The 12,959-nt window shown below is 41.7% G+C and overlaps 2 protein-coding genes across 2 annotated transcripts in view; one reads left to right on the top strand and one right to left on the bottom strand.

Annotated features, from left to right (window-relative positions):
• Positions 1 to 1,963, bottom strand: part of LOC109483684 — a 2,235-nt gene extending 272 nt beyond the window's left edge. The window contains exons 1-2 of the mRNA XM_019786720.1: positions 1,181 to 1,963; positions 5 to 511 (exon numbers count right to left, since the gene is read on the bottom strand). Of these exons, the coding sequence (XP_019642279.1) occupies positions 5 to 461 (457 nt within the window). The 5' untranslated portion in view covers positions 462 to 511; positions 1,181 to 1,963. The remainder of the gene's footprint in view (positions 1 to 4; positions 512 to 1,180) is intronic.
• Positions 1,964 to 5,324: 3,361 nt separating this feature from the next.
• Positions 5,325 to 12,959, top strand: part of LOC109483788 (two pore calcium channel protein 1-like) — a 27,156-nt gene continuing 19,521 nt past the window's right edge. Inside the window, 2 exon segments of the mRNA XM_019786889.1 lie at positions 5,325 to 5,349; positions 6,969 to 7,516. Of these exon segments, the coding sequence (XP_019642448.1) occupies positions 7,073 to 7,516 (444 nt within the window). The 5' untranslated portion in view covers positions 5,325 to 5,349; positions 6,969 to 7,072.

Below are 12,959 nucleotides of genomic sequence, written 5' to 3' on the forward strand. Positions count from 1 at the left end.
CTGCTGAAATCCGTCGCTACCAGGATCGGCGGAGCCAGAAGATTGTACAGTGTTCGCATCACGGTCTTCACCGCTATGGCGAGGACAGTGCAGACGATGACGCTGGGGACGTTGATGCCCGCGTACCCGTCCAGTAGCTTCCAGACGCCCCGCCAGTGGTTGACGTTTGCGAAACCGTGCACGTAGATGTAGAGGATGTGACAGGCGTGTTGAAGCACGCAGGAGTCGATCCTGCCGACGAGGCGCCGGAGTGGGGACTGCAGCAGGTTGAGGAGCAGCAGGAGGGGGATGCCGATCGCCACGGAGACCCAGGGGCTGTAAATGAGATCCTGCGGCAGGAGGAACTGGTCCATGAGTCCCCACGTCCCCCGCCAGTAGTTCACCACCATAGGGGTGATCAACAAGCCCACTACCGCAAAGTTGTTTACTGTGTGCAGGAATGTTAATTTCGCCGACGCCATCTTCGAAGGTGTTTCCTTGGACGTGTTTTTGGTTTACGCGATGGAAGATCCTGTGCTGAAAATATTCAGGAACAGTTATTTATGAACCACACACTAGATATAACATAATTGTTTCATGGGAACCGGTTCTGTTCTATTAAATACATGAAAGAACAAAAACATGTGCACTTTCTTCCGTTTACTAAGTAAACATGGGACAAACATGGGACAAACAGGCAGCTGCAGAGGGAAGGTAGCCTGGGTGTCATTCTCCGTAGTTTCCGCCCCCTCCCTAATGTGCCCGGCGAAACTACGGAGGATGGCACCCAGGCTAGAGGGAAGGGGTGTGTATCAGCGGACTACACGTATGTACCTTCGACTTGGTCGCATAAACGTTGAACACCGTATGTGCTAATTACAGTAAATACTGTGGCTGTAGTAAGATGTTTATGTCGCACAGGGATTTCTGGAAAGTAAACTGTGCTTCAACTAAGCTTATTGTCAACCAGACATATCTGAGCAAAATATTGCCAATCCTGTAACGACATCGCTTAATTTCAAAGTCAGCCCATTACATGCAGATGTACATGTAGCAGTGACCCGGCATGTAGGCTGTATTAAGCTTGCGAAGTCGGCCAGACCACTTCGTGACTCTCTATTATGTAGTCTTATGAGTCAAGTATAATAAAACATGGATGTACCGGGTTGTTTAAGAAAAGTACGAAGAATTCTAGCCTCACCTGTTCGCTCTCAGAAGACGCGGTGTGTGATCAGACGCGGGCCTAACATCTCGGCGACAGGCATTGGTCCCAACGTTTAATATGCCTCAACTAAGATCGCACAGGACGTCGGTAATTGTTGGTGTGACGGAATTATTCACCAGTACGGCGTGACCAGACATACTAAACATGGTCCGCACCAATGCAGCTCGGCATGACAGCCAGGAACCATGTACCAACAAATGAACGGCGACAGAGACATTGCAGTGCGACTAATCGTGTAAGCTCCGACAGAAGACCTCATACTATGCTTGTCGCTTTGTCCACACTTTGGCACACATCATCAAAGCTGCAATGCATTTTGTCGTTGCTGGAAAATAACCAGACTTTTTTGTGCAATGTGCGCCGGCCGTTGTCTGTTGCTTCGTCAGGCCGAGATGTCTCATGATAGGCATTGTTTACTAAACTTGGTCCAGCATGCTGATGACCTTTGGAACAATCACGTCCTTTGAAGCTGTGGCAAGACACGAATTCATCTCTATTAGGTATCGAGAGGGCGTATGCATCCTCTACCGTAGTCAAAAGTTCACTTTTCACCCACCTTTCATTCTATTTTACGACGTAGACGAGCAGGTCGAGCAAGTCCGAGCACCCATTTGCAGTCACGCCCCTTGTGAGTTTTGCTTGAAATGCAGGTTCGAATGATGAAGCATCACAAAAGGTAACACGAATTCGAAAGCCAAGATGACACATCAGAGAGATATTGTTCTGGGGTCACTCCATTATCTTCCACCAGATTGATAAGGAAGATCGTATTTCTTATTACATAAGTCACGGACCTGGACCGGTCAGAATAGATCCATTCAGATTCAGATTGGCTTTATTCAGTGGCGTACACTGAATTAAGGATATACATTACGATGCTCCTTTCCAACATCTTCTTGCATCTCATATTTTAAAAGTAAGAGGCTCTTTACGTATTAATGTACTATTAACGATTTTATAATTGATTGCTGCAATAGACAAAATTCAGCCTGGTGCTGCGAAGTCGGTTGAAAATAAACCATTTGATTGATTGGAACATGCTCGAACAGCGTAGTGAAGGGACACCTAGCGGATACCCATAGAGCGACACCTAGCAGACACCTGATCATGCCGTCCGAGCTTGTGTTTTTACAGCAACAAAGGCTCGACAGCACGCCCGACTTCGCTTCAATTTAGCTGCCAATAGAGCAAGCCTAAGCGGACGGCTGTAGCAAAGTGTGCGTAAGTTAAACGTGCCGTAGCGCCGGGGCTCTATTTATACCGCATTCACGTCAGTCAAACATTTCGTGAAGTGACGTCTTTTGGACATTTCAACTTACTGTCAGAATAAGCTATAAAAGTAGGAAGAATGTTTGCTGTTTTTAGAGGCTGACGCACACACGGGCTGAGTTTCTTTGTGTTAACGTTCACAGGAAGCTTGTCCTGTGAGTGAGCGGGTTCTTGGTAGTCGCTACATACCAGACTGCTTTTAATTGGTAGCTGAAAAATTACACAAATTTGCCTCCAGTTTTGCCGTCAAATTATTCACCCATTTTGGGCCAATTTGTAATGCTTCTCCGGCCCCAAAATTAGTTGTTAAAAAATACTGTATCAGCAGATTTTATCACGTGAGGCTCGAGTACTTCGAGGTCAATGACATCGTCACAGTCACAACCATTTCCCCAGGTGTTACATGGAACCGCCCGAGGCCATGGGTATAGAAAAGGTCATTGACCTCCGACAGTGTGCAACAGTGTTCAAGTTATATTGTCAGTAGAATGTGCGCGTTAGACGTTGTAACGATCAATTAATTCAACGAGAGAAACTGTAACTAAAATTTGTTGATATGGTACTAGTAGTTTCCAATGACCTCATGTTTTGTGCGAACATTTCAACAGACATGAGTATAGATTGGCTAAAATTAGGTAAATGCTTTGCCAGAGGAGTAGATTAATCAAATAAATTAGCCAAGTCAAGAACCAGAACGGCACTTTTGTAATATCCAGACAGATGTTATAATGCTCTCCCCTTTGGTGTGCGCTTTTCTCTGCGGGTTTCAAATCAGCGACGAAAAATAGTGTATACGGTATATGGTTGAAGTCGAACCGTTGTTAGAGATTTGTGATGTCTTGACTTGCGCGTGAAGTTGGTGGGAGAGTTGCACAGAGAGTTGAACCGTAGGGCCACGAGGGACAAACCCAAACCGGCCAACTGTACTAGTAGTCCCATTCGTATTGCATATAAGTGTCTGACAAGTATCCAGACCATGCCTACTGATTTATACAACACTGATGAACTTATCAGGCAGTAGTTGTTTATTGGCTGATTTCTGTATCTGTATAGCCGGTATAACCTCCTTTCGGGGTAACACAGCAGCTTGATTTATGTCAGATATAAGATTTCCGTTGTTTGATGACGTTTCCACGCCAGGCAGGGCATGTGACTGGACTGTACGCACGTCCGCCTTGTGACGTCATGGAGAGGGGGACCCCTTTCACACCCTTTCATAGTGATGAGTTAGATTTACCAGAAAAACCCTCAGTATCCGCCAGACGATTCTTGTGTGACTGAGAAAAAGGAGAAATCTGTAGTTAGACTGTCCAAGGACATTATACACAGAGTATAATGTCCTTGGACTGTCATATCGTTTTACGGCTGCTTTAGAGCTTTCTTGCATTTATTGCCACAGCCATATGTCAACTTGACCTAAGGTCAATCTTCGACCCCCCACCAATATGCTGCACCCGAACACACATACACAGCCTAACACTCCCGAAAAGTACTTCAATACCTGCAGGTTAACATGCAGAAAAGCGAAGTTGACTAAAAGAGAAGTCCAATATTACTGCAACTAAAATGACGCTTTACGAGTGTCTGAAATCTGCCTGGGTGAAGTGTAGTTTTACCTATTATAAGCGCAAAGGACGATAATCGGGAAAAGTGAAAGTGGGAAGGAAAAAGACTAAAACTTTGGAGAGGAAAGAAAGACAATGAAAACCTCTAATTACTGTACTGTGAAACTTCATTTTAACGAAAATAAGATACAAGTACTAGTTATAATAGGAACTCTGACGTCATGTTGCGAGGGTCCGCCCCTTTTTCGTCGTCAGTTTCTAATCGCTGTATTGTTAGCACAAAAGCACAAATCATTAAGTGGTTGCCTAGAGACGAGAAAGAGAATATTTCATGACCCTTTTATGTGGAAATTCCACAAATGACTGGTAATCTCTGGGGAATGTTGCCCCCCTCCGGACATACCAGTACTTGGTTGCTCCCAGTGGTCATCGATCACTTCACGACTGTTGTGACGACAAATCGCTCCTCTGACCGATCCGCGAGGTCTATCGACCGGCCGACTCTCGCGTCTTTTCCATTTTCTTCACCTGTTCTCTTCCCAAGATTCACTCAATGAGTAGTCGGAAGAAAACGAGGATATCTGAAGGGGCAAGTTTGGTGGACGATTGTTGACGCTAAAGGAATTGAAGAGACAGGACCAGGGGAGCTCGGTTGTCTGGAGAGGTGTGTTGGGCGGCGGCACAAGCAAGGAAACTTCCAGAGAAGTTTTCAGATGTAAACCGTGCGTGGACCGTTGACAAATTCAGGTAAGACTTGGTGCTTGGTGTCTGTAACGAAGGTTGTCGTACAACTTATGTGCGTGTGTGTGTTTTCGGTTGGGAGTATCGGAAAATCTTGAAGAGAATCTAACGTTAAAAGAAATTCGGTGTCCCAACCGATCCGAATGGGTAGTCTGCCCCCCTCCCCACATATCCAGTGATTTCTAAGACTGTCACCAACAAATTGCCCTATTTCTATCAATATTAGACAAGAAACTGGTTAAGAAGCTTCCTCAAGACTTAAAAAGACTGGGTTCGTGCCTTCGGAGCCTGTTCTGACGCCGCACACATGTAACGTTACGTATTGGTACCTTTGTCCTCTCCTCCGTCTGGGTGAAACTCGATATTAAACTTCCTGGTTGTATAGTTTTGTGGCCGTTCACCAAGCGAGACGCTTGCCTGTATAGCTATTATCTGCATCAATGGAAAGAAAATAACTTAGTTTTTCCAAGAAGGAGGGCAGAAACCCGACCTGAGGTTGTCTGTAGTTGCTCACCTGCGTGGGAAGAGCAACAGGTGAGTTCAGGTGTGGGACAGGTGTGCCGTCGGCAGGTGTGTTGTTTGGGGGACGTTAAATGTAGTCAGTATAATTTGTGGTTGCCCCATTTCATGTGTTGTTGAACAGCTTTTCAGAACAGTTAACATAGCACTAATTGTCCCTTATGTTACACTTACCCCCTGGACATTTCTGTAACAATGACCTTGCGTGTTCAAATAGACTTTATGTAAGAGTCAGGATATAGCTGTCAGCCATCTTCCCTGGACTGTTTTGACATGGGCAGTCACTGGCCATTGCTTGTTGTGGCACACCTTTGTTTACAGGTAGTTGGACCCTTGACATTTTCTGTTTACACCTGTATCTGTGTGTTTGTCGGACTTGTTTGATTTCTGAAAAATGTTGTGACTATGTTGTCACTTAAGTGGAAAACATGATAGTTGACATCTTGGTGCTTGTATGATTTTAAGAGGTTATAATAAGTGCATGTTAGTGAAAGCATTGGCACAGCATATTTTGGTGGGTTAGTGATGTTCATTTTTATTTGTCTCTCTGTAATGTTGTTTGTATCAATGTTGCCAAACTGCTGCTTTGACTGTGTTGACTTTGGCGCTTGTGTTGTGTAGAAGACAGAAAGTGTAAAGTTAAGGTTTGGAGAGCTTTTCCATTTGCATGTTTTTGTACATTTCATTGTCGCAAGTGTTAGAGACACGAAGTTTTTGTTTGTCTGGCCCTGGAATAATTTATTGCTAATCTCCCATATATGCAAGGTTGGTTATTGTTTGAATACTCCATGCAGAAATAGAAATGGCAAACAGCAGTGTGATGTATGAAGATGGTGTAAGGACTCAATGGACGGTCTATTTGCATGAGATGAAAAGTGGAGAAGTCTGAATTGTACTCCTCTGTTTGCACTCTCCAAAGAAATTAGGTCTGACAAGTAAGTCTGACAGTAAGTCTACCAGCATAGGACAGGAGACAAGGGTTATTGTGTTAAAATATATGAGGAAATGGTCAGATTTGACCTATGGAAATCTCCCAACAGAACAGATGGGGATTGTTGACTTTATGAGAATTGTACTGGACTTAATGCATTATGCAGTCATTAAGGGATTGAGCAAAGCCTGGTTATGTTTGCTGCGCTTTTGTGGGTGTTGCCATGTGCAATTATAGCATGCATTTTTAATAAACTACCATTATGATGGGGACGTGCGTATTGTGTGTACGATGGTTAAGTGGTCAGACATCCTTGCCAAGCACATTCGTATATCAACTGCCAGCTGTTTATGTCAAAACCCTTTTCTATGTATACTTGTTGAGTACAGGAAAGTACTTGTTGAACTTGTTGGGGTCAGAGGCAATCTAAAAAATGAAAATAACATATAATCCTAAGGCAGTTCTGTTTAAGAAGATACCTTGGTCTTGCATGGTCTTTTCACAGCTGTTTATGGTATGATATTCCTTTTATGAGAAATAGACAATGTCATGGCATGTTAGTTACATGTACTTTTAAATTTGGGCTGATCTTAGGAAAAGAGCTTTCAAACTATACCAATCAATCCACAACATACTAGTAACTTTTTATGTGTTCAGTTTAGGAAGTCAGTCTGCATTTTACTTACATGTATTTGTAGGCCTTTTACCTTACTTGTGTTTTCCTCTGTTTGCTTTCCAGTCTGCTAAGTTTATGGCACAAAGGTTGGCAATATCACCATGGAGATGACCCCTGACCTATCTGAAGCACACATTGTTACTGTGTGTCACTGAGTGTCTGCTAAGATGGAGGTGGATGTTGAAGACAGGACAGCCACAAACAATGGCTTTGTCAGCAGTAAATTTTCTGTGGAAAACGAGGAGGGGACAGGAGGGCAGTTACCTGCCGGCAGACGTTCTCCGGACAGCCCTGTGTATGATACAAGCCCAAAAGCCAAACTTCTCGAAAATGCAGGTGATGTGAACAAAAATGGAGGGGGCCGGAACGGAAATGCGGTCAGAGAATCTTCGGATAGGATTCCGATGCACGACAGAACGGTCTCGAGGTCGTCGAGTAGTATAAAGGAGGATGTTAAGACGTGGGCCAAACCAAGGTCGGATAAAAAGACAGAAAGTAAAGAGACAAAGAAAGAAACGTTGAGACCTCTGAACAGACGATCATCTCTAGAGAACTTTGGTCGGTTTGGACTGCTTGCTCCTGCTGTGGCTCTGGCTCCAGCTATACATGGGGTAAGTGAAACCGAACATGCTACATTTACAGCTATATAGTCACAACTCACAAGAAAACAGACATTATTTGACAGAGAAATAAATATGTTACTTTGCTAAGTTCAAAAGTAGGAGCAAGAAGATATTATTCGCCAACCATCTGGCAGATGAAATATCCAGACAATGTGGTGGTATTTTGAAAAAAGAATTGAAGGATGACTGCTGTTCAAATGTGTTGGACTAATGGTGACCACCTACAATCTATTTGTAACCTGTCATTGCAGGTACTTTTCAATAAAAATTTACCCAGTATTCCTTCCTGGTGGCCCTTCCAAAGTGACAGGGTAGAGTACATTCCTGCCATTGTGCTACAGTTCGCCTTTAAGTTTGTTTTGCTTTCGCCTGCAGGTGTGACAGATAGACAAAAGTCTCTTAAATGCATGATGGAAACTTTAGTAGAAGAGTCGTGACTCTGCATAATGAGCAAAGTACAGCAGATACGTACCTTTGAACATAGCTGCATTCTCTTATTGCTGTACAAACACTCTAACTTGGCAAACTATACTGTCCAACAGCACATGTCTGTAGGTTTGTAGAGAAAAAGAGAGGTAAATTTGGTGGTTATCATTAAAAGCCAAGAAATGACACAAAAGAACTAAACATCCAAACTTTATTGTTACATTTGTACTTTTTTCAGCAAAACTGATTGGCTGCATGTATACCAACTACATGATTAGATAGATAACAAAGAAAATTGTTCAGATTCCATCTAAAAGCTAATTTCAAAATTGCCAACAAAAGCCAATTTAACAAAGCCCAGGGTAATAGTCACTCCCTGATCTCAGACTTAGAGAAATCCAGGTCAGAGAGGACTTAATGTTGATGAAAGGGTGCAGAAGTGTTTGTGTATGGACATAATGTCTGCTTCTGTCCCTCAATTTACTACAAGTAAAGAGCTGAGGCTTTGCAAATGTCCTGTGTTGGAAATCCCTGCTTATCCACATGCAGGTTGGCACTATTGTTGTCATGAGGCCGCAGTGTTTTGGGACTTTTGAATGACATGTGGTTTAGTATGTTTTCTGACAACAGAAAACAAAGTTTGGTCCTTTCCAGCAAAACATGCAACTGAGTATATGTAACTCTATATGTCATCAAAGTAAGTCACCAAATGGATAGATTCTCTCAAGACATTTCATATATATACATGTATATAGCATTCTCTATCTCCTTTATTCCTTTATTCCTCCTTTATTACGATACCCTTTAGCCAAAAACTGTCTTTCGACAAAGACTTTAGTTAAGAATGAAATATCTATCTGACTCTTCAGAGAATTTATCCAGCTGCTAATGATTGACATAATGACATAACTACAGAATTTGAACTTTGGAAAATAAGCATTATAATATATATCAGCACGCTTAAGTTAAGTTTTTGTTTTATATTCTTAATTTACAAGTTTGTCTGACACATATCCCACTATAATTGTACTTTATAGATAGCTAGATAGCTATATATGTTGTTCAAAATGTTGTGACTAAATGACTTTTGCTGTACTTCCTTTCCATCTTGTACCCTCAACCTTCAACCCTTCTTTTGTACTTTTGTCGGTCAGCTGACCTCTTTATACCTGCCCTTTATTGAACCCGCATTGTGTAGGTCAGATATTGTTTGGGCTCACATGTACTGTATATATACACTTTGGTCATTATGTCCTCCAACGATTGTATCCAAGCAACATGAACTGATAGCTATAAATAATGACCTTTGCTTTTGTAACACTGAAACCTTTGCTTTTGTACAATCTTTGAACCTTTTGTAACAGAAACAGTCTAGTCTGATGAAAACTTAAAAGAAAAAATACAAAATTTTCTTTGGAGAGGTGTCACATTCAGTATTTGTTAATCAAAACCCAAAAGTGACATTAGAGTTTAGATAACAGAAAAGAGTTTTTTGTGGGCCAGTTTCACCATCATGTGACTTCTTCTAGCTGTGAACTAATAAATGGTAATATATTCATGCTGTCATACTTTCAACAGGTGAACTTTCCTCAAAGATCGTCATGTTATTTCAACATCAAAGGATAGAAATCCCTTCTTTTTGCACAAAAGGCAGGGTGGATTTGTTAAACACGCACCCCAGGCTGGTAGTGTTTCTGCGTTTAAGAGTGTGTGTAAGTCTGCATGTTTGTAGTGAGAAGCGGTGCATGGACAGTAACCAGGGTGTGTTTGTATAGCCAGAGGGGAGAAGGTTTGTGGGACAAATGCACCCAGATAAAGGTGAAGGAAGCTGCCATGGCAACCAGGTAAATTGTGATAAGCACCTGGCCTAATTGCCTAGGAGGGGGAAGCAAAGTTGGGCCTCTGTGCTGTTGTATAAGTTGCAATAGACAGTAATGTAGTAAGTGGAACACAAAAAATAAAGAGACTGTGTCATTCCGAAAAAAATCAAGCTGGTTAACGTTACAGGGATTTGGCTACTACTACTAGAATAGCTGCAGATCCTTGGCTCAATAGCAAGCAGCCCTGCTTCTGGACCAGAGGGTTGAGCGTTGGAGTCCAGACTGTTGTCACTCTCTTGCCTTGAATGCTACAAGGAAGGGTTGCAGACGATGGGATGTTTAGCATGTTCCTTGGGATTCTTGAGTGGAACTTGTTCTTTTTGTGCTTCTTGGATGGAATGGGTATCTCTTTTGTACATTATGAATATAACTGAGTACAGAACCTGTTGTTCTTGTCAATACCAAAATCAACCTTTTGAATTAGTTCAACTGGATCTAAATGTATAGTGCTATCCATTTGCTATTTCCTGCTCTGTGAAACCTAAGCTACAATGGAAGGATTATGCTAGAGTGGACAGGATCCGGTCCTTTGATATCCAATATTCAGCCTTCTCACTTTTTTAGTAAACATTGTGGACAGTGAAAGCTGTATGATGCTAGCTCGCACAAATGTTGTATACAGCTCTCGCTAATACATGTACATTTAATACATAACATTTTTGGACTGCCAAAAATAGATATTTTGACCTGAAAGGATGAAGTCACTTCTTGAAACAGCTTCAACGTCATGTTGTCAATATGTATACTATTTGAATGATTAATATGTATACTACATATTTGACTCTAGCCAGTTGGACTTATCCAAGTGCATGTGTGCTATATGAATTTATTTTTGACATGTGAATGTGTTACTGGAAGTTGGCACATTCAACTTCAAGCATGTTCTTTTCAGGTCAAGTTGTAAGACTGGTCAATGACTCAATGCTCATTTGCCAAATACAGAGGCTAGAGAAAGAATGCATTGCCCTCATTTTGTTTTACAAAGTACTATAAAGTACCGACATCTGACTTTCAACACCCTTAAGAGGGACTTAAGGGGCTGCTTTTTCCAGTTACAGTCATGCCAAGTGGGCATGTCCAGCACGTACTGTAATTTCATCCATGTTCACATGGACTTATGGTAGGAAGGAAAGGAGGTTTTTGAAACAATAAATTAAATGTAGTACTGGTGAAATACAATGGGAATACATTTTAGGATTTTATGTGGATCTCAAGTAACATGAAAATAAAACCACCGCGAGCAAGATTTCCAGTACTTCCCAGGTCAGGGTGTGAAATGTGTCAGTGAATGAATAAACGACAGACAAGCATGCATGAAAAGGTTACATGCTTTGGGCTATGTTGTTATCACCTAGAGTATAGTGTAATCAGTAGTTACATGTACCTAAATCTATATGCACCAGAGTTCTCAAAAATACATTCCAAGCCCAGTGTCACCACTCATAATTTATGCCTGAGATTTATCTAACATCAAGGTTAGCTGTCCCATGACTTGTACTGACATTTCATTATGGGTTCACCACACCACGAAGTGGTGGTGAACCCATATTGCTTTTTCTGATGTTTCTTCTCCTCCTCCTTCTCCTTCTCCTCCTTCTCCTCCTGCCATATCTTTAAATGGATTCAGCTTCTTCATTTTAGGGCCTAAGGTCCTGAAATTTGGTATGGAGGTACAGTGGGCAAATACCCCTAGGCGTTTTTTAAATTTTTGTGATACAGGCTTTTAGAATGGTTTTATTTGAGTTTTTTGGCTGTGTTATAGCAAATGTATTACTGTGTTAGTGTGCGTGTTTACCACGTCTGGGCATGAGTCATCACAATGGAATGCAGGGCATCAACCAATAGGCATGCAGCTTTCCTCTATACTTCTTGCTGATTGGCTGTTGGGATTTAACTTGATTAACACCCGCACAGAGCATTTCCACCTGCACAGAGCATTTCTTGCTGATTGGCTGTTGGGATTTAACTTGATTAACACCTGCACAGAGCATTTCCATACTGACAGTATGTCTTTATTCAAGTGTTTTGGTAGGTATTTCAAGCTTTTCTGCTCAGCATTGGAATGCGGGGCATGAACGTTTTTTATTTTATTTTGAAAATCAACAGTTTGCATTATGCAATTAAAAATCCTAACCAATAAAGTAGGGAATAGCTATCCAACTGTTGTTTTAGTTGTTACTTCATATTATAGTTATATCAATGTAAATCATTGTTTCCCTTGTGTTTCTCATTCTTTCCCTGCCATGTGGTAAAATGTGGTGAACCCATCGCTGTATTTGCTCCAAAGCAAATATTGGCCTTTCTAGTTGCTATTGAAGTCTATGTGACATAGATTGAATGACATTGGTCATTGGTTGTGTCAAGGACAGTATACATTCTGTATATAATGTCCTTGGTTGTGTTGTTATTACACATTACAAAACATGCCATTGTCTCCACGACAGTTATCAAGTGGGACAAAGGCTTATGTAATATATGCACCTGACATTTCCTCTGCCTTTGTCTGTATGTCCCAGAAATAAATGGTTGAATTGTGTGTAACTTAAACCTACCTTACAGGGGAACAAGCTTTACTCCAGCCCCCCTGTTTACATATTGACTGCTTGTTGAAGTTGTGCATTTAGGAATATCTGAGAACCAAGAAAATAAATTAAAGCCGTTTAACATTTTTGGAAGAGGTATGAAGACAGGATTTGGCCTTTTTGGCTGGCTTTAAGTGAAGAATTTAGTAAGAAGACTAGCCTTTGCTTAACATCATTATTCAGTATACCGTTGTTATCAACATTGTCCATCTCACCTTTACCTTCTAGAAAAGCCCAAGAAGTGTATCTGAAAAATACCACCAATACTTGCTGCTTAGGGAAGCAGAAAGAACCTCCCCCATTTGCATATAGACTGGGTAGAAACATATTAGATTAATGGTTGCAAGGGAACAACAGGTTGTATTGAAAAGGTCTTGCTGACTGGCTCCTAGGTTACAGAGTATCACTTCCGTAAATTGTGTTTATGGGGAAGAAAAGGTGGAGGCCTGTTGTTGTGAGTGTGTCTGTGCCGTACTGATGCCCCTATGGTAGGATTAGGAGTCAGAATGTGTGAACGTGATGGGGGACAGGGTCTGTTTCCAG

The sequence above is a fragment of the Branchiostoma belcheri genome, unplaced genomic scaffold, assembly GCF_001625305.1.
Source record: "Branchiostoma belcheri isolate BF01 breed outbred unplaced genomic scaffold, Haploidv18h27 scaffold66, whole genome shotgun sequence".
Taxonomy (NCBI): Eukaryota; Metazoa; Chordata; class Leptocardii; order Amphioxiformes; family Branchiostomatidae; genus Branchiostoma; species Branchiostoma belcheri.